Source organism: Capricornis sumatraensis, chromosome 5 (assembly GCF_032405125.1).
Source record: "Capricornis sumatraensis isolate serow.1 chromosome 5, serow.2, whole genome shotgun sequence".
NCBI classification, from domain to species: Eukaryota; Metazoa; Chordata; class Mammalia; order Artiodactyla; family Bovidae; genus Capricornis; species Capricornis sumatraensis.
Genome location: NC_091073.1, coordinates 12,410,001 through 12,435,927, shown reverse-complemented (window position 1 = coordinate 12,435,927; position 25,927 = coordinate 12,410,001). Strand labels below are relative to the sequence as shown.

Below are 25,927 nucleotides of genomic sequence, written 5' to 3'. Positions count from 1 at the left end.
GCTGGGTTCACCTGTGTGGTTTAGAAATGGCTGGAGACAACTTGTTTCCACGTGTCACATTTACCAGGTTCTAACTTAACAGAAGGAAAGTTATGACCAACCTAGATAGTATATTGAAAAGCAGAGATATTACTTTGCCAACAAAGGTCCGTCTAGTCAAGGCTACGGTTTTTTCAGTGGTCACGTATAGATGTGAGAGTTGGACCATGAAGAAAGCTGAGCGCCGAAGAATTGACGCTTTTTTAAAAAAAATTTAAATTTATATAATTGGAGGCTAATTACTTTACAATATTGTATTGGTTTTGCCATACATCAACATGATGCTTTTGAACTGTGGTGTTGGAGAGGACTCTTGAGAGTCCCTTGGACTGCAGGGAGATCCAACCAGTCCATTCTGAAGGAAATCAGTCCTGGGTGTTCTCTGGAGGGAATGATGCTGAAGCTGAAACTCCAATACTTTGGCCACCTCATGTGAAGAGCTGACTCATTGGAAAAGACCCTGATGCTCAGAGGGATTGGGGGCAGGAGGAGAAGGGGACGACAGAGGATGAGATGGCTGGATGGCACCACTGATGGACATGAGTCTGAGTGAACTCCGGGAGACGGTGATGGACAGGGAGGCCTGGCGTGCTGCAATTCATGGGGTCGCAGAGAGTCGGACACGACTGAGTGCCTGAACTGAACTGAACTGAACTGAACAGGTTGTGAAGTCTTTGGTGCTTGGTTTTCTGGCTCAAGTGCAGCCTGTTGGAAAGAAAAGGACTTCACCTCGCAGGGATAGCCGGCCACTGCGTCCCCTCCCCAGAGGCCTGGGGCTCCCGGGTGGGGGTTGCTTCCCAGGTCCCCTAGTGACAGGACAGCCTGGAGGCCTCGAGGCAGTTCCGCTGCCTCAGCCGGTGGCTCCGAATGAATGAGTCATTCCCTCCCGCCCTCCCGGGCGCTACTAGGACCAGGCGGGTCCCAGAGTGAACCCGGGCCAGAGAGACCCAGGGGACCACCTTTGGCCTGTGGGGCCCACTCTCATCCCCAGCCCGGCACTAGGTCCACACCGGTAACTCTGGCACTTGCCCCAGACAATCCGCCTGCCCCACGCTTGCACTCGGGGTGGGTGCCCGCAGGTACCCTGGCTCCGGCCGGGGCGGTGACCTCGGGGGGTCACCTCTGTCCCTCAGGTCTCTGCTGTCAGGAGGGGAAGCCGCAGGGAGGTGTCGTGGGCGGGACGAGTGGCTTAATGAGTAAGCGGTTGGTCTCCGGTCACTCGCCGTCGCCCGCTGCGCAGCAGGAAACCCGGCGGAGGTGGGGCGGGATGGGAGGAGCTGCGGGCCGGCGGGCGGGGACCCCCGGGAGGCCTGACTCCACCAGCTCCCCAGTACCTCCCGGCACAGGTCGGGCAGTCTCTGAGCGGGGAGTCTCCGTGGCCGGAGTCCAGTTTTCGGGAATCACCCTGCCGGTAAGGCGACTCGGTGCGAGGACGAGGGGTCATCAGCGGGGAGGGTGCGCGGGTACGCTGTGCCGGGAGAGCGCCCGGGGAGCGAGTGCGCGGAGCGAGCGCCGGGAGGGCGTGCTCCGAGGGTGTGCGGGGAGACCGCTCGGGGAGGACGTGACAGGAGGGTGTGCGGGGAGGGCGCGCGCGGAGGAAGTGCGGGGAGGATGTACCGGGAGGGTGTGCTGGGTGAGCGCGCGCGGAGGACGTGACGGGAGGGTGTGCGGGGAGGGCGCGCGCGGAGGACGTGACGGGAGGATGTGCGAGGAGGGCACGCGCGGAGGAAGTGACAGGAGAGTGTGCGGGAAGGATGCCCCGGGAGGAGGTGCGGGGAGACCGCGCGCGGTGGACGCGACGGGAGGGTATGCAGGGAAGATGTGCGGGAGGGAGGGTGCTCATCCTCGCCTCCGCCGCTCGGGTGTCCGTCCGGGCTCCGCCAAGATGCTGGGTCCACCTGGTGCATGAGATGCGCAGTCCCAACCGAGCGAGATGGGTCCCGGGACACCTGGAGCGTCCCCTTCTTGCGAGGGGAGAGTGGAAATGACGTTTTGGAGAAGGACTGTTACCAGACATTCAGAGTTAAAATGAACGCAGGTGTGTGCGCTAGGCCAACAGAGTAAGTGTTACAGGGTAAAATACTGGCGGGAAAGGTGTCCGGCAGATCAAAAGAGTAAACTTGACAGTTAAAGTGTCCGACACAAATATGATTTGCACCGGGGAGCAGGTCTGTTTGCCGCTCTTGTAAGCGGCAGGTTGCTTTTAAGACGGGCATGTGGGGGCGCCTCCCCAGCTCTGGGGTCTGAGGCGTGTCTAGGTAAGTCAGAGTCCCCGCCCGAAGCCTTCTCCTACCCGCTCTTTCCCAGCCCTGGCCGTCTTTCGCTTTCCTCGCCAGAGGTCGGCTCTGCCCTGTGCAGTTCCCCGCTGATGGTGACTTGCAGAGAAACCCCCTCTGAAATCCAGGCTGGAATGGGGCCATATCCTGTAAGCTGGCTCCAGGCGTAGTGACTCTGCGCTCTGAACTCTTCGGCTGTTTTCCGTCCTCCCGGCTGCCTCTCCGTCCCCTTGCCCTGCCTAGCCTGGTCTTCCTTCGCACATCTTCCGCCACTTCCTGTGTTTCCGGGTCAGAGACCTTTGATTCCATTCATGGGCTGTGACCCTGGCTTTTAAAAGATTTGCAATTTCCCTGAATAGAAAGAACCGTCGCCCAGGGGGTTTCCCACCCTGCCAACCCCTCCCAGGACTGCCTTGCCTTTCACTCGGCCTGCCTGACTCTTAGCAGAGGGCCCCCTCTTCCACGTCTGGGTCAATTCTGCCCCCCGCCCCGCCACAATTCCGCCCCCCTCTGCCCCCACCCCCACCTCTCAGAGGCCAAACTGATCTTTTGCAGTCTTTCTACATTCAAAGACTGCAGACTAATTCAAACAGTTTTATCAGACATGAATTACAGTTTTTATTCCAGTACTCTCAACCCTGGTAGGCACTGAAGTAGCACTTTAGTTGAAACAAAGTAGTTATTCTTTCCATTGGCTTTCGTCCAAGTGAACTTTCTGTTGTCATAAAATTAATACAAATTCTTTAAAAAAAAAAAAAAAAAAAGAACGAAGATGCCACAAGAAAGTGAAACTTTCAGTTTTTCTGCTTCCTAAAGATAAACCCTGAACATCTTTCTGGTCTGCCCGCCCTCCTTCCTCTCATATACACACACATTTGCTTTTGAAATATGTTCATTCAAAAAAAAAATATATATATATATATAAACGTTTACACACTAATCTATATGCCCATAGTAATCCGCCTGTCTGAGTTGGATTAAATAGGTTAAAACTAAAATAAAACAGAACAACAATAAACACGAAACAGGAAAACCAAAACCAGCTGCCAGCTGGAGGGCTTTTTGATTTTGCAAGTTGGACGTAGCAGAGTTAGAGTGAGGGCCCAGTTAAGGAAGTGGCGCTGGTGGCTTAGGCACTCAGTCGTGTCTGACTCTTGCGACTGCATGGACTGTAGCCCGCCAGGCTCCTCTGTCCATGGGATTCTCCAGGCAAGAATACTGGAGTGGGTTGCTATTTCCTTGTCCAGGGGATCTTCCCGACCCAGGAATAGAACCGAGATCTCCTGCATTGCAGGCAGATTCTTTAGCAACTGAGCTCTGAGGGATGCCCCTGTGGGGAAGGGGTGGGGTCAAACTAGGTTACATCCTGTCTCACAGAAGAACAACAGGCAATGGAGAAATTGAAACACTCTTTGGACAGGCCTCAGTTAGGAACCAGAGTGTGAATTTCAGAACCTTTGAGTCTCTTCACTGAGGGTTGGCAAGAAGGTGAGTGACGGCCTCCTGTATCTCATGTGGAAATGTTGCCAAGCTCTTGGCTCCCAGTCCACCAGTGCTGAATAGAAAGATGGAGACGGTTTGGAGGAAACAGAAATAACTTTATTCCATTTGCTGGGCAAGGGAGAGGACACAGCAGGCTAGCACCTCAGGTACTAGGCCTCGCTTCTAGCGGAACCGAGAGACTTTATAGCCTGGGTCTCATCGTCTAGGGTAGATGATAAGGCTCAAAGTGATGAAGGTCTCGCCTTCTTGCATTATTTCAAAACAGTCACAGCTGGCGACAGGTGGCCTGGTAATTGGGTCCGTTTGTCTCTGGGTTATGAGCTTCCCTGGTGGCTCAGCTGGTAAAGAATCTGCCTGCAATGCGGGAGACCTGGGTTCAATCCCTGGGTTGGGAAGACCCCTTGTAGAAAGGGAAAGGCTACCCACTCCAGTATTCTGGCCTGGAGCATTCCATGGACTGTATAGTCCAGTCAGTCAGTCAGTCAGTTCGGTCACTCAGTCATGTCTGACTCTTTTCGACCCCACGGACTGCAGCATACCAGGCCTCCCTGTCCATCACCAACTCCAGGAGTTTACTCAAACTCATGTCCATTGAGTCAGTGATGCCATCCAACCAACCGTCTCATCCTCTGTCGTCCCCTTCTCCTCCCGCCCTCAATCTTTCCCAGCGTCAGGGTCTTTTCCAACCAGTCAGTTATTTGCATCAGCTGGCCAAAATATTGGAGTTTCAGCTTCAGCATCAGTCCTTCCTATGAATATTCAGGACTGATTTCCTTTAGGATGGACTGGTTGGATCTCCTTGCAGTCCAACGGACTCTCAAGAGTCTTCTCCAACACCACAGTTCAAAAGCATCAATTCTTCAGTGCTCAGCTTTCTTTATAGTTCAGCTTTCATATCCATACACGACTACTGGGAAAACCATAGCTTTGACTAGATGGACATTTGTCAGCAAAGTAATGTGTCTGCTTTTTAATGTGGTGCCTAGATAACTTTTCTTCTAAGGAGCAAGCATCGTTTAATTTCATGACTGCAGTGATTTTGGAGCCCAAGAATATAGTCTCTCATTGTTTCCCCATCTATTTGCCATGAAGTGATGGGATCTGATGCCATGATCTTAGTTTTTTGAATGTTGAGTTTTAAGCCAACTTTTTCACTTCGTTATTTCACTTTCTTCTATTTCTTCCATAAGGGTGGTGTCATCCACATATCTGAGGTTATTGATATTTCTCCCAGCAATCTTGATTCCAGCTTGTGCTTCATCCAGCCCAGCATTTCTCATGATGTCCTCTGCATATAAGTTAAACAAGCAGGGTGACAGTATACAGCCTCCTTTACCAATTTGGAACCAGTCTGTTGTTCCATGTCCAGTTCAAACTGTTGCTTCCTGACCTGCATACAGATTTCTCAGGAGGCTGGTCAGGTGGTCTGGTATTCCCGTCTCTTTAAGAATTTTCCACAATTTGTGGTGATCCACACAGTCAAAGGCTTTGGCATAGTTAATAGAGCAGAAGTAGATTTTTTCTGGAATTCTCTTGCTTTTTCGATAATCCAACTGATGTTGGCAATTTGACATCTGGTTCCTCTGCCTTTTCTAAATCCAGATTGAACATCTGGAAGTTAATGGTTCAGATACTGTTGAAGCCTGGCTTGGAGAATTTTGAGCATTACTTTACTAGTGTGTGAGATGAGTGCAATTGTGCGGTTGTTTGAGCATTCTTTGGCATTGCCTTTCTTTGGGATTGGAATGAAAACTGACCTTTTCCAGTCCTGTGGCCACTGCTGAGTTTTCCAAATTTGCTGGCATATTGAGTGCAGCACTTTCACAGCATCATCTTTTTAGGATTTGAAATAGCTCAACTGGAATTCCATCACCTTCACTAGCTTTGTTCGTAGTGATGCTTTCTAAGGCCCACTTGGCTTTGCATTCCAGGATGTGTGGCTCTAGATGAGTGATCACACCATCGTGATTATCTGGGTTGTGAAAATCTTTTTTGTACAGTTCTTCTGTGTATTCTTGCCACTTCTTCTTAATATCTTCTGCTTCTGTCAGGTCCATACCATTTCTGTCCTTTATTGAGCCCATCTTTGCCTGAAATGTTCCCTTGGTGTCTCTAATTTTCTTGAAGAGATCTCTAGTCTTTCTGATTCCATTGTTTTCCTCTATTTCTTTGCACTGATTGCTGAGGAAGGCTTTTTTGTCCTTGCTATTCTTTGGAACTCTGCATTTGGATGCTTGTATCTTTCCTTTTCTACTTTGCCTTCACTTCTCTTCTTTTCACAGCTATTTGTAAGGCCCCCCCCAGACAGCCATTTTGCTGTTTTGCATTTCTTTTTCTTGGGGATGGTCTTGATCCCTGCCTCATGTACAATGTCACAAACCTCCGTCCATGGTTCATCAGGCACTCTATTAGATCTAGGCCCTTAAATCTATTTCTCATTTCCACTGTACAATCATTAGGGATTGGATTTAGTGACACATTTGGAAGTCCCAAGGTTCAGGCGTGTAAAGGCTTTCAGGACCTCAAAGTCGTGAGCTCAGTATAGTTGTTAGGTAACAATGGCTTATTCTGGAGCCCTTTGTGTGGATCTCATATGAAAGCCTCTGACTGTCATTCACTGCGTCCAAGATTTCAGAGCCCGCAGTCACGTCCAGGATGGGGTCACGTTGGTGGTGACACCTGGCCACCCTTGTGCCTGGTCCCGGACCAGCGCCCATGCCACCGCTCTCCACCCCGAGCCCGCTGAGCTCGGCGTCCTCTCATGGGCTTCAGGTCTCCTCGCTGTGAACACTGTTTGTCCTGTCCTCTCTCTGCTGCACCTTTTCCTGGCCATTTCTAGGAATCCGGGATCATTAAGAAGCAACTCGTTCCTCACGTTGAACTAGAGAAGTCTGTGCCTTTACCCGGCTCTCCCTAGGCCAGCAGGCATTGGAGTTCACATTCACACGTTTACTCCACTGGACTCAGTCCTGCCTCTTGTCCTCTCTCTACAGATCACACACAACACGTGCTGATACCAACCTTAACAGGCACACCTGCTGGCGATTTTGCTTGAATGACTAATGAGTGCAATTCTTAGCACCTTCTGCTCTCTTACAGATAAATAGGAAGGCATTGTAGTTGTTCAGTTGCTAAGTCGTGTCCAACTCTTTGTGACCCCATGGACTGCAGCACACCAGACCTCCCTGTGCTTCCCCATCTCCCAGAGTTTGCTCAAGCTCATGTTCACTTAGTTGGTGATGATATCCAACCATCTCATCCTCTGTCACCCCCTTCTGCCTTCAATTTTTCCCAGCATCAGGGTCTTTTCTATGAGTCTGCTCTTCGAGTCAGGTGGGCAAAGTATTGGAGTTATAGCTTTATCATCAGTCCTTCCAATGAATATTCAGAGTTGATTTCCTTTAGGATTCACTTGCTTGATCTCTTGACTGTCCAAGGGACTCTGAAGAGTCTTCTACAACACCACAGTTGGGAAGCATCAATTCTTTGGCACGCAGCCTTTTTTATGGTTCAGCTCACATTTGTGCATGACTACTGGAAAAACCATAGCTTTGACTATATGGACTTTTGTCAGCAAAGTGATGTCTCTGCTCTTTAATATGCTGTTTAGGTTTGTCATAGCTTTCCTTCCAAGAAGGAAGCATCTTTTAATTCCATGGCTGCAGTCACTGTCCACAGTGATTTTGGAGCCCAAGAAAATAATCAGGCTTTAGCATAGTGGGTGAAGCAGAAGTAGATGTTTTTTTCTGGAATTCTCTTGCTTTTTCTATGCCCCAACAAATGTTGGCAATTTGATCTCTCTGTTCCTCTGCCATGTCTAAATCCATCTTGTACATCTGGAAGTTCTACATTCACGTACTGCTGAAGCCTAGCTTGAAGGGTTTTGAGCATTACCTTGCTAGCATGTGAAATGAACACAATTATATGGTAGTTTGAACCTTCTTTGGCTTTGCCCTTCTTTGGGATGAAAGCTGCTGACCTTTTCCAGTCCCATGGTCACTGCTGGGTTTTCCAAATTTGCTGGCATATTGAGTGCAGAACTTTAACAGCATCATCTTTTAGAAATTTAAATAGCTCATGTAGAATTCTATCACCTCCACTAGCTTTGTTCGTAGTAATGTTTCCTAAGGCCCACTTGACTTCACACACCAGGATGTCTGGCTCTAGGTGAGTGACCACACCATCATGGTTATCTGGGTCATTAAAACCTTTTCTGTATTGTTTTCTGTATTCTTGCCACCTCTTGTTAATCTCTTCTGCTTCTGTTAGGTCCTTGCCATTTCTGTCCTTTATTGAGCCCATCTTTGCATGAAATGTTCCCTTGGTATCTCCAATTTTCTTGAGATCTCTAGTCTTTCCCATTCTATTGTTTTCCTCTACTTTGCATTGTTCACTTAAGGGCTTCTTATCTCTCCTGTCTGAAACTCTGCAATCAGATGGATATATCTTTCCCTTCCTCCTTTGCCTTTTGCTTCTAAGTTACTAAAAAGGTGAAGTAAAAGTATGAGGCAAGCGCCTGAATTCCCCCTGACGTTGCTGCTCCGGCCACAGCTGTACTGGGTGAATAGGGGTGGGCAGGACCGGGTGGCACCTCTTGTGGGTGGACAGCGCTGCGGTGCTGATTCAGTGCTGGGGTTTGTGCAAGTTAGCGTTTCTCTGCCAAGGAGGAAATGAAGTGGGTGCTGCACAAGTATTGACCTGGGGTGATGCCCAGGCTGAACATCAACTGTACAACATCAAGGGTGTGTCCTTAGGAAATACATAAGCATATTGTCTGTTGGAGGAAACAGGTGCGTGATAGCATTAATTCAGTAAAGCAAATGAAAAAGCAGTTGTCAAAAATGTTCCCTAAATTCTCTGAATGAGCTTGCCTACGATGACTTCTAGTTACACTGCACAAAGGCTTCCCTGGTGACTCAGATGGTAAGGAATCTGCCTACAATGCAGGAGACGTGGGTTCTATCCCTGGGTTGGGAAGATCCCCTGGAGAAGGAAATGGCAACCCACTCCAGTATTCTTGCCTGGAAAATCCCATGGGCAGGGGAGCCTGGCAGGCTACAGGCCATAGTGTTGCAAAGAGTCAGACACGACTGCGTGACTTACGCTTCCAACGCTCTGTAAGTTGTGACCTGAGTTGAACCGACTGCAGTGGGTCCTGGAGGGCTCCCTCTCTCTCTGTCTGCATTAAATCCCAGGGGGACAGACTTTGGCCTGGATGGTGAAGGGCCTATTTTCTGATTTCTTTGATGGTTGGAAAAAAATAATTCATCTTCTTGACAAAAAACAACACCACACAACTTAAAAGTTGGGAATTAAGTTTTGTTTGATGGCCTTACTGAGGACTTAAGTCTAGGGAACAGCCTTTCAGGTAGCTGCGAGGAAAGCTCCAAAGAGGTAAAACTGGACCCAGGATATACAGGAGTTCTGCTGAGAGCAAAGCAAAAACCAGACATTTAAGTTAAACATCAGAAGATTACAGCCAATCGCAGAAACCAGACATCTCAAGTTAATGATCTCAGCGCTTTTCTGTGTGCGGGAAGATGTAAGAGGCTGGGCTCCTTGAAATCATTCGTCTGATGTTCATCTTAACCACCTAGGGCCAACGTCTTGTTTTTCTTCATCATGAGTTTCCTGGGGTACACCATGGGGTTGGCTGCCTTGGCTGAGGACTTGATGGAGGCAACATTGTTTCCAGCAGTGTCTGGTGACATCCTTTTACCCACAAGCTTCACATACACATTAAAAGATTTATTTATTTGGCTGCACCAGGTCTTAGCTGCAGCCTGTGGGATGTAGTTCCCCAACCAGGGCCCCTGCATGGGGAGCTCGAAGTCTTTGCCGCTGGACCACTGGGGAAGTCCCCTACACATTTTTATTAACTTGAAAATTTCTTCTGAAATTCTACTAGCATGGTTCCCTGAGTGGTTATTCTTAAGCATCACCAGGGTCTCCTTTTACAGAAGTGGGGCGCTCACCTTGTTGGTGGCCTGCAGAATAAGGGTGAATCTGAGTGAGCAACCAGTCTGCCCGTGACAGCAGTGTGGCTTTGGACCCCGTCTGTTCCAGCTGGTCTAAGGGCAAGTGAATTGAGAGGGGAGGGACTTCCTTCACCCCCTGCCCATCTTCGACCTTTCAGCGGGTGGGTGGGGTGGCCATATCGTTTATCCTCCACACCCAGCTCCTTCTGAGCGTGAAATACGGCTCTGGTGGTTGTACCAGCATTCCTTAGGCAATCGTGCATGCATGCTCACTCCACCTGAACATCTTAAGATATTTAGTGAGGAAGTTACCAGTTACAACATTGCAAAGGCTGTAATCTTCTCTGCACAAAGTCGGTTAAATAAAGCTTTCTTGTCGGCAAGGCCAGGCCCTGGCCCCAGGAGGAGTTGTCTTGGGGGTGGGGAGCTCACAGGCTGGAGGGGAACACCCGCCAGGCACTAAACTGAGTCTAGGAAGCCTACCACATTTCAGGAAGGAGCTGAGGTCCGGGGTGGCAGAGGGCAAGGATAATACTGAGAAAATGCATTCTCTGCTTCAAAGGCAGGAAAAGAAATGGGCTAGAGAGAAACACTAGCAAGTCCAGACAGGATGACTTCTCTGTGGCTAAGTTTCAATTCCTGGAAAATAGGGATGGATTCTCCCTGAGGACCCCTGGGGTACCCTCTGAACTCTGTGATTCAGCTGCCGCCCTGTGGGAAGGCGCCTCTCACCCTTCCTCTTTCCCATACCCGCCTCCCCCATGTCACCCCCTGAGGAAGAGCTGGCAGACCAGAGGGGACAGATTGCAGGAGGAGGTGGCTGACTCCCCATGGCCCTTAGCCAGACTTCATCTCTCCGGGGACAGTGAGGGCCATTAAGGAAGGCTATGGGCTGGTGCTCCGGAAGACGTGTCTGCACTTACTGCAGACAATGAGATGGATCCCAGAGGGGCAGTAGCTGCTGCCTGCAGGGTGCACGTGACGAGAGTGGCGTTTCCTGGATGCCAGACTTCTTCAGAAACTGGGCTGTCTGCGTCTCATTTCACCTGTCTGTCTGCTGGATGCTGTAAAGGCGAATTATGCCCTTAGAGTTTGATCACTGAGTACGATTCTGATTGTTTTCCCCACACCATCAAGCAGTTCTCCACACCAGCTCCTGCACCATCAGAGAGTCCTACCGTCAGACTCAGTTCTGACACTGTCTACCTGGGGACAGTGTCAGACCGCACAGGCTAGGGGCTCAGGCCAACAATACTGTCCGCCTTCCCCCACCCCGAGCCCTGTACTCCCATCACAAGTCTGGGTTGTCACCTGGCTATGGATGGGAAGTTCCCAACAACCACCCTGCCCTGCCCACCTTGGGTGCAATCAATTTGCAATTGATTCAGGCTGCTGGGCTTAGGGGGCACCAGGTTAAAGAACCCGCCTGCCAATGCAGAAGGCACAAAAGACACAGATTCGATCCCTGGGTCAGGAAGATCCTCTGCAGGAGGGCGCAGCAACACGCTCCAGTATTGCCTTGAAAATTCCATGGGCAGAGGAACCTAGCGGGCTACAGTCCATAGGGTTGCAAAGAGTCAGACATGACTGAAGTGACTTAGCACGCGTGCTCGCACAGGCTGGAAATTCCTGAGAAGCGTCCTATAAATGCCAAGGGAGGGTGAAGTCCAGGCGAGGAGAGGCAAGGCAACTGTCCAGAAAAATCTGTGCCTAGACCCAATTATGATGATATTTGGTCTTCAGCATTTTCTAAAAATGGTCAAAATTTAACTGTGTAACAGCAGCCATCGATCCTTTTCTCCAAAAGGAGACCTTCTGGATTTTCGCTTGGTGGGTTTGGTTTTCTGATAAGTGGCTGGTGGAGTTCCAGGTTGAGAACCTGACCTGGGAGTGCTGGGGGTGGCTCCATGCAGAATCCGCTCACCGTGTTCACCTCTGGGAACACGGCTCAGCTCTGAGTCCTCAGGCTCAGCTCTGCAGTGGCAGTCTGATTGCCCAGCCCCAGTAAGATAACTTTGGTTACCTCTCATGGACTTCCCTTCTTCTGGCTCTGAGTTGCAGCAGGGCGGTGGGTTGATCCATACCTGCCCCAGGCCCTTCCCTTCGCTCCATGGCAGGCTCTGCAGGGCTGCTGCCTTTGCTTGCTCCCTTCCTGCCCTGAGCTGGAGGAGAGTTAAGATTCGAGAAGGGTGAGGCAGCCCAGTGTAGTCCGTTGGGTCAGGGCTGTCTTGCCCCGGGGATCGCATGAGACGCCAGCCCACACTCTGACTTCGGGTGTATTTCTGCCAGCTACTCTCTGAAATTAGCAGCCCTCCTGGTTGTATATACGTGCCTGCATGTGATGCAGAAATGTAGGGTTCCTCTCGAAGGCGCTGGCCTTCCATAGGTTAACGTGGCCTTGCTGACAGAGCGACAGTGGTTCCTATTGGGAGGATTAACTAGCGTTCAAATAATTAAACAAGGAGCGCACTGGACCGTGGTGGCTCTAATGCTGAGGCAGCCCATGTCAGCAAACTGAAATCTCAGCGATAAATGCCTCAAGGCTGCAAATTCAAAACAGTGTGAACAAGCATCACACACGGCCGTCCGGGCCTCTTGCAGCCGTCACTCACCTGCTGGCTTTGCTCCCACCTTCTCTCCGTAGGTCGCTCCCCAGCTCCCTGGGTGGCCACTGACTGCGGTCGCTGTGCCCTCAGACGAACTCCTAAAATGGTCACTATTACCTTCTCACAGACTCTGCCGTCTTCTCCTAGGGTCCTGCCTCAGCTGAGGGAATGGCCTCCACCGCGGCTGAAACGGAGAACCGCGAAGATCACAAGTAAGGTGACCTGCGTGCTGCCCGGCCTCGGCTGGTGGGGATGACCTTGAGCCCACAGGTTTCTAGGAGCTGAGGCGCGTGGACACCTTGGCTCTTGGGTCTGAGCCTGAGAGGGGTCTGGGGGACTGAACGCTGGGTTGGCTGGCAGCTGAGCTGGCTGAGAACGCCTGGCACCTGGTGCCGGGCACGGCTTGTAGCCTTGGGGTGTTTGTTTCTCAAGGATGCAAGCTCTCAGACCTGTATCCAGTGAGGTTTCCTTACTCCTGGACACTCTGTTTTTTTGCGAGCTAAGTTTTATTTGGGGCAAAAAGAGGACTGCAGCCTGGAAGGCAGCACCTCAGATAGCTCTGAGAGGCCGCTCCAAAGAAGCTGTTGGGGAAGGTCAATACATAAGCTTTTGGGGAAGGGGGAGCTCCATGCAATCCAGCAATTACTTTACAAGAGGCTTTCTCCTCTTGGACACTTTCTGAGTCACAGTCCCTGCTGCCCTCCCAGCTCTCTTGGTTCTGACTTTCAAATACTTTCCTTATTTCTTTGCAGCTGTTCATTATCCACTGTGTGGTTCACATGGCCACTCTTTTATGTATATTAGTGCATTGCTGGTATTGATGCAAAAAAAATTAATAGTCAATCTGAGAAAAAAAAGGAAGATTTTACTCCAGTTAGCCTGAGAATTACAATGCAGGAGATGGTTTTTCAAAAAGCTCTAAGGACTGTTTCGCCCAGAAGAGGTCAATGGTTTTGAGACAAAGTGTAGGAACATCAAATGATGTATTACTGGGACTTCTCAGGTGGCGCTTGGGGTAAAGAATCCACCTGCCAGTGCCGGAGATGTCTGGAACAGGGGTTCGATCTCTGGGTCGGGAAGATTCCCTGCAGAAGGGCATGGCAACCTCCTCTGGAACTCTTGCCTGGAGAATCCCATGGTCAGAGGAGCCTGGCAGGCTACAGTCCATAGGGTCACAAAGGGTCACGACTGAAGAGAGTCAGCATGCCTGCCTGCACTCACACACGACATATTACTGACAGTTTGCACAATCCAGATATACATCCACAGAGCAGTGAGTCATGGGTCGTCATGACCCCTTACAAGATTAAGCAGGAAGATGACAGCTAAAAAATTTGTGGCATTTTGATTCCACTTGTTTGACTTAGTATGAATAGAATGCTAGATTTGTAACTCATGTATTCACTCAAAACTTTGATATAGTTCCATGTATTTTGGCATTGGTATTACTGCTAAATGTCTAGAAAGTTGTTGCCTTGGTGATTAAAAAAAAATTTAAATGAGGCTTGAAACTTCTAATTCAATTTTGAGAATATAAAGAAATACTATGTTATAAAAAAAATCCAGGAAACAGGTGATACAGTATTGTTAACTAAAGTAGAGATTTTGTTTAAATCTAACAAAATTTTATGCTAGTGTCCATTGTTTTCACCCCTTATTCAAGATTCACGTGTTCAGTTGCACTGAGCAGCTTCAGCTGCATACAACAAATTCTGGTAAATTCTCTCTTCAAAGTATTACAAATATTTCCTAATTTTCATTTTTATGGTTTCTTAGATACACACATCATTTAAAATGGACATTTAATTTCCAAATACATGGGATTTTTAAAGTATCTTTGCTATTAATTTACATTAAATGCTTTCTTCTCTGCAATCAGCCTCTGTGTCTTTAGTCTCCTAACTTTACTGAGACTTCCAACGGCCAAGTCAAAGATCTCTGTCAGTAAATGTCACATTGCACTTGAAGATGTGGGTTATTTTCAAATCTTTTGCTACTGATTTCTAACATAATTCCACAGTAATAAGAAAACAGACTCTGTATGATGTCAATACTTCAGACCTAAAGGCCATCCAGTAAGAGGAGGAGCCCACCAAGTTAACCTAGGAGTACTGGACAGAGGAAATTGGCCCTGAACTCAGCAGTTAGTTCGACTTTTGAAACTTAAAAATGACTCCACCCAAGGAAGAAATACTTCTGGTTTATAAGCAAAAGTGTGAGCAATTATTAAAGTAATTAGCTTACAGGCCTGGTCTGGCATCTTGGTTAGCTATCTACTTCAGATATCATAATTTTCTTGTCCTGGTCTGGCAGTATTAATCTTAACTGAAGTCTAAGGAGGCCTAATAGAGTCCCTTCCAAAAGTCCTTTATCTGATGTCTTTCCCACGTGTATAATCCCCTGGTTGCAGGCCACGGTGCATGTGATCTTCATTCAAAGGTAGATTACTTTAATAAGCTTCAGAAACAAACTGTACAATAATGTAGCATAGCAACAAGGAGTCATCTGAGAAAGGCACCTTAGGTAGTAAATACAGACCTCAATTAATAATTATTAGATAATTAATTTTACTACCTCATAAAGCTGATGAGAAGGGAAGAGTTTCCAATTTCTGGAGAGATCAGGTAGAAAGAAAAGGTAACTGTCTCAATTCTACTTACTAATGCGTAATTTACCAAATTTCTGTAAGTCATAATTAGCTTGAGGGGAAGAGTTTCCTTATGTCTGGAAAACAGGTCCAGTGGTTAGGACTCTGAGCCTCCAGTGAAGGGGTCATGTGTTCAGTCCCTGGTTGGGAATCTAAGGTCTCATAAGCTGCTTAGCAAGGAAAAACACAAAATGAGCAACTCCCCCCATCAATCAATAAATAAAAACCACCAACCAGGAATTGAACCCGAGTCCTGGTAGTAAAAGTGCCAAGTCCTAACCACTGGACTGCCAGGGAATTACCAAAAAGTCCTTTTTATGGAATCTTTTTGAAGATTAAGCAGTCTATAAATGACAAAGGACTTAAAAAGGCAAGATTAAAGGTTTGATTACATTATATTTGGTAAAGAAACTTGGCTATTTCTGTGACATACAAAATTTTAACATAATAACTAGAATTATGATTGTAAACATTATTATCAGGATGTACCAAATTCTAAGGAGTGGCATATAATTTCTAGAATCTGTATATTAGTAATACTTAACCCACACAATGTAACCTAAGAATATTTACCACGACAATGCTTCCCATGTAATTTAGCATACCAAATAAGCCTCATGAGTTTAATTTTACTCTCTTATGAGGTGCTTCAGGGGTCCCTTCTGAAGAATCCCAAAGTCAACTTCAGGGAGAATTTGGGAAGTTTGTCAAAATAGTGAAAAAGTTTTACAACACTTGGTCAAATAGGACCTTAGGTCACTGTGGAACAATACTTAATTCACTTAACCAAAGTGAGAATGCATCTTTCAAAAGCAAATACAGCTCACTTAAAAGGCAAAGACGCACAATCCAGTAGGGAAAACGGCTCGATATTCCGAGAAAACTTTTTATCTTTTTAACATTGTAAAAAAATACTTATTCATTTTCCATTTATTTGACTGCATTGCATCTTAGTTGTGGCATGTTGGGAGCTAGTTCCCTGACCAGTGATCGAACCTGGACCCCCTACATTGGGAGCGCAGTGTCTTAGCCACTGGGCCACCAGGAACGTCCCTTCAAGAAAGCTTTATTCGCTTAACACAGAGAGAAAACCAAGCTTCAGTTTTGCATCAGTTACTCTTAGTAACAAAATATATTTAATTGAATTCAGTCCTACCTCACTATACATAAAACTCTTTTCTCAGGATTCCCTTCTCCTAAGAAGGGCTCCTTGGGTCTCTTCTGGGAGGTTCCTCAGGAGGTCCTCTGGAGCCTCACACATGTTGGTCATCTGCTCACGTCCTAATCCCACATGGACACCTGCCCTTTCCTTCATTCCCCGCAAAGTCTTTGGCTCATTTTCAATTTGGGGGGCTGCCCCGGGAATGGCACGTGCAGAGATAACTTTACTTGAAATAGTAGGGTCGCTAGTTCTTCCAATCATTGACAGCCAAACACACCCTGTCCCCACTGTTCTCTCCCTGACCTCTGCCCTCAAGTTGAGGACCCTGGGGGCTGATGGAGTGGGGATAGTGCGAAATAAAGGCTGGAGAAGGGGACCTGGGCACCAGGCGAGGTGGACACACAGCAGTGACCCCCCCCTTTGGTTTTAGGCTCCCTTCCTTATCCACCAGCCCCTTTTTTAGAAGATGTTTATTTGTATTTATTTGGCTGTGCAGCATGTAAGATCTGTCTTAGCTGGTGCATGCAGAATCTCATTACCTGACCAGGGATTGAAACCCAGAGCCTCTGCATTAGGAACATGGAGTCTTAGCCACTTGCTCACCAGGGAAGTCTCTCTGCCAGTTTCTTGAGCATGCGACCCAAGACATCTGGGCCAGTTTGTCCAATAGCCATGTTTTTCCCTCCCTGCTGATAAACTCCTGGAATCAGAAGTCAGGTTTCATTCCTTTTGCATCTCACCCATTTCTTTCACAGAGTAGGTGCTCAACGAATATTTGGTAAACAAATAAAGTGACAGAATAAAGGAAGATAAACTCAAGTTTGAAACTGTGTGTAGGCAGAGGAACAGTTCTCCAAGTAATATGTCTTTTTTTTTTTAATTTATTTTTTAATTTTAAAATCTTTAATTCTTACATGTGTTCCCAAACATGAACCCCCCTCCCACCTCCCTCCCCATAACATCTCTGTGGGTCATCCCCATGCACCAGCCCCAAGCATGCTGTATCCTGCGTCAGACATACTTGTTATTTTTAAATCCCTTTTAAAAATGGAGTATAAGCTTAAAAAAATTGAATCGCTGTGGTAGACCTGACTCTTTTACAGCACTGCGAGTCAATTAGACCTCAGTAACAAAAGTAAGTCTGGGCTTGTTCTGTTTGCTATTATGTGTCTAATTTACATATTGTAAAATCCTTGCTGGTCTCCAGAGTTACACCCTATTTCCTTCTCCTCTTCCTGGAATGAGAGAGGAAAGAAAGCTTTTGTATTTTGAAATAAGTGACAAAGTTGTTCTGTCACACCCTGTTTTGTCAGTTCCGATGCCTGCCTAGTAACGCTTCCGTTTGTAGTCTGTCCTGCGAACCTCCTGAAGGAGGCCAAGAACCATAATTATAGTAAAACAATTACCTTTAAAGGAGCTACAGATGCTGTGGTTGTGTTGCGACGTCAGAATTTCAGCTTGGCCTGGAGATTCAGAAGGCATTCAGGGAGAGCTTGGGATTTGTCCCCGCTGGATTTGGTCCCCTGGAAAGAGACCCCCTGCCCCAGGAGAGTGGGCTTGGCTGGGACTGGTTGGGGTGCAGCACAGACTGTGGCTTGGGCAGGTGGCCTCTCCTGAGTGAGACTCTCCCGTCTCTGCCTCAGGGCCGTCCTGTGAGCCAGCCATCAGCGCCTCTCCTTTAGAAAAAGATCTGTCTCCCTTTAATATTTTGTTTGCATCTTTAAAAAATTTTTAAATTTGTTTTCACTTGATAATTTTCATTGACGTGTCTTAACACAAAAAATAATGCATTTGCTTTACAGAAAAATGTTTGCCTCTTTTTGTATTGCTTCTCGACACTGTTGGGCTGTGAATTAACTTGGATGCCATTCTAAGGAAATAGGAGGGAAATGTGAGGCGGGAAAGGAAGCAGTGATGAGATGCAGAAGACAGAGGAGCAAGCGCCTTTGGTCTAGAGCCTGGTCTAGAGCGAGGACCAATGGATGCCAGGAGAACAGGGGCTAGAGACGGCAGACGAGGTGGCCCGGGTCAGCCACACTGCGGTGTTTACAAGTCCCAGGATGCTTAGGCCGTCTCCTGTATGGCTTTTTCTCACAGTTAGATTGAGAAGGAAATGTGATCAGTGGGTTCTGAGCAGAAAGTCTGACTCAGAAGGAAGAAATAGAAGGTCCTAATTGCTGTGAACTGGGGCCCCGTGCTGCCTCCCTCTTTGCCCCTGGCATGGGCAGCACACTTGTGTTTGGGATCTGGAAGGCGCAGGTGTAGAAGGAGGTGTATCTAAGGCTGCAGATGCAATCTAGACCTCGGCATTATGTTTAAAAATAAAGTTTTATTGGAACACATCCATACCCATTTGCATGTTGTCTGTGGCCACTTTGATGTGACAACAGCAGGGTTGAGAAGAGGTGATGGAGCCTGTATGACCGTCAGGGGAAAAAGTATTTACCATTTGGTCTTTTATGGGAAATGTTTGCTGACCCCTAAGGAATGATGCTAAAGCTGAAACTCCAGTACTTTGGCCACCTCATGTGAAGAGTTGACTCATTGGAAAAGACTGATGCTGGGAGGGATTGGGGGCAGGAGGAGAAGGGGACGACAGAGGATGAGATGGCTGGATGGCACCACTGACTCGATGGACGTGAGTCTGAGTGAACTCTGGGAGTTGGTGATGGACAGGGAGGCCTGGTGTGCTGCGATTCATGGGGTCACAAAGAGTCGGATACGACTGAGCGACTGAACTGAACTGAACTGAACTGAACTGCCAGTTAGCAGTGTACCGTCCAAGAGAAATACAATGTGAACCACACAACGTTTCAAGCAGCTGCAGAGAGAAAAACAAAATGGAAAGATGTCTTTTCTCATCACTCTCTTTGGATGTTGTACCCGCTAAGTGCTGGCTAATGACAAGGAAATGAAAACGAAAGGCATCAGATTGGAAAAGCCATCTCTGAGTGGGAGGATTACAGGCCATTTTTTTCTTTTATTTCCATGCATATTTCCTGTGATAAGTATATTATTTCTAACACAAAGCCACATATGTTGAGTGAGCTTGAGTTGGGTGGTAGCTGGCTACACTCTATATGGAGTGAACTGGCATTTTGATCTTTGTACCTTCAGGGCTCTTGTGAGTTCTGTCTGATCATCCTCCAAAACCAGCCCTGGAAGTGAAGAGGGGGTGAAGGGGAGGAGTGGGGGGAACTGAGATGGGGCAGAAGCCTCTGTAGGTTGGGGTTGTCCCACTGCTGGGTTCCACGTGTCTCGCTGGCACAGAGCGCCTCAGTGGTCCAGTTGGCCGCTGGACGCTGGTTCTATAAACTGTCTCCTTTCCTGTTTTGGGACAGTGACTTGGTGCGGCTTTGCAATCCCCACATAGCAGCAATGAAGGAAGACGTCCTCTACCACTTCAGCCTCAGCACCAGCACGCACGATTTCCCAGCCATGTTTGGAGACGTGAAGGTAAAACGCTCAGGGCTTTCAATTCTTGGGATTTGTTGTAAGATCACTAATATTCTTAATGCTTCATTGAGAGACTAGAAAAGGGCAGACACTAAATCTTTTCTAGGGGACTAAGGGATAACGAGGAGGAGCAGTCACCGTGTCTGCTGTCTGTCATTTAAGACGCACATCGATTTGTTGAGCTGGTTCCTTCAATGACTTACTTGCTGAATGCAGCTTCCAGGCACTCCTCGTCCTGAGCCTGAAGTGCCTGGGTCCAGAATTGTCCTCATAGAGGACTTTTAAAGTGGACTAAAGTTTAGGATTCTAAACTGAAACAGGCCGCTGACCCTCGATCCAGGGCTGCCTCATGGGATCATAGGTCATGACCAGGTTATGTCCCACTGGCTGCCTGGTTCTTTCATGCTGTTTATTTCAAACTGAGGGACAATTTTCCACTTTCATTCTTTCTTTAAATCTAACCTATAATTTTTTTCTAGGCTGTAGAAGTTTTCTTTTTTATGTGTAGAGACTAATAATTCTTTGATCATTGAGTCCCTAAGAGTGACTTATTTACTTGCTTTTCTTTGGTAAGCTTTCTTGTTTTGCACTTTTCAGACCGCAGGTTCTGTGTCTCTGAGATTTACCCGCTCTGTCCACAGCTACGACTCCCCAAGCCCCCACTGGCCCCTGATTCTTTCTCAAATTGGCCATTGGGTTCTCTGCCGGCAGGTGAAAGGGCGGTTAGAGGTCCGTTTTATGGACAGGCTGCTTGGACACTGAGGGTCCTGCCCCACCTTATTCTGAACCCAGGCTCCCTCCAGTGCAGCGAGCTGCCGCCCACACAGATGGATGGACCCCGGGCTGGCATGGAGCCTGGGTTTAATCTGCCCAGGGAGGGCGAGGCTGTCCTGCATTTTGTGCATCTGATTGCTTCACACTGTTGGGTCCAATAGCAGTGAGCTGAGTCCATGAACCAGTGCTTCTTCAATCTGAAGGAATGCTGGAATCACCAGGGGGCCTCCACGGCACACAAATTACTGGCTCCCCATACAGAGCAGGTCCGGGGGCAGGCCAGGAAAGGGACCTGCACTTCTAGCAAGTCCCAGGAGATGCTGCTGCAGTGGGGGTCCCACTTTGAGGACCCATGCTTCTCAGATGGGCTGCGTTCCCTCTGCTGACAGGGTTCTGTTTTCTCTCTGCAGTTTGTCTGTGTTGGAGGAAGCCCTTCCCGGATGAAAGCCTTCATCAAGTACGTGGCCATGGAGCTGGGCTTTGCCCAGCCGGGTGCTGACTATCCCAACATCTGTGAGGGCACTGACCGCTACGCCATGTTTAAAGTGGGCCCAGTGCTGTCGGTCAGCGTGAGTACCTGCCCTGGTGGGGGGCCGGGGCCCCCGGCTCTGCAGGCCTCTTGCCTGCCCTGCACACAGCCCGGCACGGGGGACAGGGGTGAGGGGAGCCTGGAGCTGGGGCCTGCCTTCAGGACAGGCCAGGACACACATGGAAACACACGTGCACGTCCACCCAGCTATGTGCACGCGGTGAGGACCCAGGTTGGAAGCCAGGAGGACCTGCCTAGACCGGGGCCCCAGGGAGAGCCAAGACCGGGACCAGGCGGCTCCCGCCCTGGCCACCTCACAGGGACTTACGTCACACACGTGTGATTCAGCAGTGAGTGAACACAGATCTCTGGTGTTTCTCGTTTCCCAGTTCTGGTTTCCTTTGTAGGCAAGAACATTAAGCAAGAGCTGCCATAGAGTAAGGCTGCCCAGAGGGTGCCCCCGCTCTGAGTAGCTGAGATGTTTGGCAGCTTCAACCACACAGCACACACCCAGGAATCAAGACGTACTCAGATGTCGATAGTAATAATCCATGGAAGCACTTCCCACATGCCAGACTCCATGACAAACACATCCTGCAAGGACTGCCCCACCTTGGATCAGCTCCTGGTGGCTGTGACTCCAGCAGACCTCTGAAGAAGGCCGAGGGTTAGGGGTGGAGAGGCAGCAGCTTTCACAGGGCGGAGCCACATGCCGGCCACTGAGGATGGCTGCGGCAGAGCACGTGGAGAAAGGGGGAAATGTGTGCAGGACTTCCCAGGCCAGAAGGGCTGCTCATTACCTGGCAACCGCAGGCCTCTGGTCCTCAGCTGAGATCTGTTCTTCTGGTTGTGGTGCATCAGACGGGGTCATCTGTTCAACAGCATCATGCAAGGCTTCCCCACGTAGTCACAGTTTTTAACTACGTTTTGAATTTCATCTTCTTTACAACCACTTAGCAATGCACCACAGGGCACACAGAGACTCCACCGGAGCGTGACGCTAGTGTTTCTCCCTGGTTCTAGCACGGGATGGGCATCCCCTCCATCGCTATCATGCTGCATGAGCTCATCAAGCTGCTGTACCACGCTCGCTGCTCCGGCGTCACCCTCATCCGCATTGGCACTTCCGGTGGCATAGGTCAGTGTGCAGAGCATGACCGGGGCCTTGCTGGGGGTAAGGTGGGGCATCGAGGGGACCCAGAGCTCCTACCTGGGCTGTGTCCAAGGACAGCTCAGCAGCAGCAGCAGGTGTGAAAACAAGTTTGTTTTGTTATTTATCTGGCTTTTTTCTTTTTTTGGTCCAACTACTTCTACCAACCCACACCCCAGAAATAGCTGCAGAAAGCTTCCAGGCCACCCGCATATGAAAACTCATTCTTTTTGGGTTACACTCTCATGCCTTCTTGTTTGCTTGGTTCTCTTTTTATTCTTTCTACTCTCTCATTTCCCTGCCTTTCTCCTTCAATTCGCTCGCTCCTCCCTATTCTTGCAAGGATGTGAAGTACCTTATGAGAAAACCTACAGGAAACTCAAAGGGGGAAGAAAGAGATGGAATACAAAATTAAGATAAGTGTTCTTAAATTGCCTAAAAGCCCTCAGTGCTCATTGTAATTTTTTTTTTAACATCACAAAACGCTAAAAATTATGTTGAGTTTTAGGCCAAAGTCATTGAAACAAACTTGTGTTATGTAAGTTGCACTGCTTTCAGATGTCCCAACTCAGGGCAGGTTTTTCTGCTGAAAAACGGGTTCTGACAATTCTCACTCCCATCAAGGAGCTAGGAGCTGCTAGGAGGCCTGGCCTCTGCATTTATTTTTGACTGTCTAGGCCTGACTTCACCTAGATTTATGGCAATTTGAAAATTTAGGTTTCCCTGCTGTGAACAGGGCTTCTGTAGGCCCTAAATCTTCTTGATACATAGTCTCATTTTCTTTTCACTGCATAGACAGATTGATAGGTAGCATCCATGTTTGCAGATTGTCATTCCAAGTTTAACGGGGTTCTCAGAAAACACCCCAATGACTAGGGAGGGCCCTGCCCACTTAGCTGTGATACTTTCCAATGCACAGGCTCTCCTTCATGCATGTGGCACCAGTGTTGCCAGAAGCTCCACCAAACTTTTCCTGAGTTCTTGCTCTGCAGGGATTTTAAAATCAATAACCAGAGAATGAATTCTGGAGGGAGTAGGGTGGGTTTTGAGTCTCCCAAAATTGCTTCATAGAAGTAGACAGATCAACTAAAGAGCCAGACCCCAAATCCTCATCAGCAAAGTGTGACAGGGCATCCCCCCGAATCCCGAAATAGGAAGAGTGGGTGGGTGGCACGGGCCCCACTCAGGAGGAAGCATGAGAAGCTTGGGTTCCTGATGGATGTGAGAGGAGAATTCTGAAATAGCCAGCGGGTATCCTGAGAGAGTGCAGGGTCTGAGGAAGAGCAGCTGACCCTGGAGGAGGGCTGTGCCCTCCAAATTGAGGCCTGAAGCAGCTGGAAAATCCTGCACCATGAATTCATGAAAGCCACTATCTGAGGGTTCTTCCAGGGGAGACACTTGAGGAGTGTCTGTTGAAGCAGCAAGGAAAGTCCAGATCCACTCCCAGTGGGGTGAGCAGAGCCAGAGCTTGAGGATTGGTCATAGTTTTTAATGTTTCATGAAAGCAGCTGATATGGGGGCGAGGGCGTGGAGCCCTGGAACAGCTCTTGTGGCTTCTTCCTCCTTAATGTCTAGGAAAACCAATATCCCATTAAAGCAAGTAGTGGTGAGAAATGCTAATGGTCAAATCTCAAGCAAAGTTATTAAAAGTCCAAAGACGGAGGAGCAGAATAATGTAGCTACAGATGTGGAAACGCCCAGGGAGGCACAGAAAGCAGATCCTCACCAGGAGTCACTCGTGGAGGGAAGCCAGGGCATCAGGGGCTGGTGGCCACAGGAACCAGTTTTGGGGAGCCCGGAAATTCCTTACACTATTCTTGCCTACTTTTGTTTTACTCAAAACCTTAATTACTTTAAAAAAAAAAAAAAAAGTGCAGAACGGGGACCAGCTGAACACTTGCTGGTAAAGGGAGCCCCAGAGAGTTCCAGCAGCAACTGTTAAGATGCTGCTCAGTGGGGTGCAGAGGCCCAGTCAGTTTCACTTTCTTTTTTGCACTTTTCCGTATTTTCTGTATCCTGTACCCATTTGTTTCTTTTACCATCAGGAAAAATAAATCTGGTGTCGAAAAGGGGTCCTTACCTATTTCTTTTTAGGGCCTGACTGACCTTTCAGTGTTGCTGTGCATGGACCAGGCCCTTCTCTTCCCGACGCCCCGCCTTCCTTCCTTCAGGTCTGGAGCCCGGCTCAGTGGTCATCACCCGGCAGGCAGTGGACCCCTGCTTTAAGCCGGAGTTTGAGCAGATTGTCCTCGGGAAGCGAGAGGTCCGGAACACGGACCTGGACGAGCAGCTGGTGCAGGAGCTGGCGCGCTGCTCCGCGGACCTCGGCGAGTTCCCCACAGTCGTGGGCAACACCATGTGCACCCTGGACTTCTATGAGGGTGAGCAGCGCTCTGGCCTCCTGCTGGGGGTCTGCCACCGACGTGCGCTTGCTTTGCATGATTTCCACTGCGGGCCGGATGTTGGAGGGCAAGCAGGCTGGGCGGGCTCGAAACCACCTCTGTGTCTGGGGAGTGGGGTGGGCGTGCAGTGGGTGTTTATTGCGTGCCCGTGCCGAGTGCTCCACGGTTTTCCAGGGCAAGGCCGCTTGGACGGGGCGCTCTGCTCCTACAATGAAAAGGACAAGCAGGAGTACCTGAGGGCAGCCTACGCGGCGGGCATCCGCAACATCGAGATGGAGGCGACGGTCTTCGCCGCCATGTGCAACGCCTGCGGCCTCCGAGGTGGGATCCGTAGGCTGCCACTCCCCACCCCCACCCTGCTGAACCCCCAGCATCTCCCCCCTCCTCACCCAAGTCCTCCCGGGACTACCCGCCTGCCCTGCCCCGCAAGGCATGCCTATGGGCCCAGTGCATAGCGCACTTCTGTGCTCTTCAGATTGACACACGCTGCAAAGCAGGATCTGCAGTGTCTCTGCCAGGACTCAGGTGCCACTAAGGGGCCAGAAAGATGAGAAAGCTCCCCCTCTGCTCAGGGTGGGCTTCGCTGCCAACTGTCCAGTGAATCTGGCCCTCAGAGCTCCTGGGATTTCTGAGTCTTAGTTCCTGGCCTCAGCCCTCCAGGCCCAGCTCTGCTTCCAGAAATCCTGCCGTCCCTGTTGTCTCATCACCTGGCCTTTCAAGGCAGTACAGGGGCCCGAGCTGGTCCTGGGGTTTGCTGAGGGAATCTCTTTGGGATGCAGAGGCAGCCGGAGGATGAGACAGTGGGACAGGGTGCTCTGCATCCCAGACCTTCGAGTGAGGAGTGGAGGCTGGTCTCCAGGGATTAAGCTAGAAATCCCGCTGTTTGTGCTGACCTGGCGTTTGCTCCCTGCAGCGGCCGTGGTGTGCGTCACCCTCCTCAACCGCCTGGAAGGAGACCAGATCAGCAGCCCCCACGAGGTGCTGGCCGAGTACCAGCAGCGGCCCCAGCGGTTAGTAGGCCAGTTCATCAAGAAGCGCCTGATGTAGGCCTGATCCCCCAACATTTATCTAGAGGGCGTTTGTGGTTCCTGCAAATAAAATCGTTGCCACAGTCTCCTCTGTGTGACTTCCTGGATCCTTTATGCAAGAATCTAGAGAACTGATTTCAGGTCAAAGAAAATCCTGTCTTAGCTATGAAGATTAAAAAAATTTTTCTTTTTAATTTATATTTTGGCTGTTCTGGGTCTTGATTGCCGCGTGGGCTTTGCTCTCCTTGTGGTGAGTGGGGGCTTCTCACTGTGGCGGCGTGTCTTGTGAAGCATGGGCCTTGCAGCATGCGGGCTTCAGGACATGCTGCGCACAGGCTCTGGAGCGCTGGCGCAATGGTTGTAATGTAGGGGCTTAG

At 49.1% G+C, this 25,927-nt stretch overlaps 1 protein-coding gene across 1 annotated transcript; it reads left to right on the top strand.

Annotated features, from left to right (window-relative positions):
* Window positions 1-1,329: 1,329 nt before the first annotated feature.
* UPP1 (uridine phosphorylase 1) lies at window positions 1,330-25,614 on the top strand. The gene is made up of 8 exons (XM_068973182.1): window positions 1,330-1,450; window positions 12,550-12,614; window positions 19,553-19,667; window positions 20,852-21,010; window positions 21,994-22,108; window positions 24,292-24,501; window positions 24,697-24,843; window positions 25,436-25,614. Exons 2-8 carry the CDS (start codon window positions 12,571-12,573, stop codon window positions 25,567-25,569), a joined length of 924 nt encoding a protein of 307 aa, XP_068829283.1. The 5' UTR covers window positions 1,330-1,450; window positions 12,550-12,570; the 3' UTR covers window positions 25,570-25,614.
* The last annotated feature ends 313 nt before the right edge of the window (window positions 25,615-25,927 follow it).

Excerpts from the sequence above, each read along its gene's own strand:
- UPP1 (XM_068973182.1), top strand. The coding sequence starts at position 12,571 with ATGGCCTCCACCGCGGCTGAAACGGAGAACCGCGAAGATCACAA. Across the intron at positions 19,668-20,851 it reads CCATGTTTGGAGACGTGAAG|TTTGTCTGTGTTGGAGGAAG; the intron begins GTAAAACGCTCA and ends TTCTCTCTGCAG. Across the intron at positions 22,109-24,291 it reads TGGCACTTCCGGTGGCATAG|GTCTGGAGCCCGGCTCAGTG; the intron begins GTCAGTGTGCAG and ends TCCTTCCTTCAG.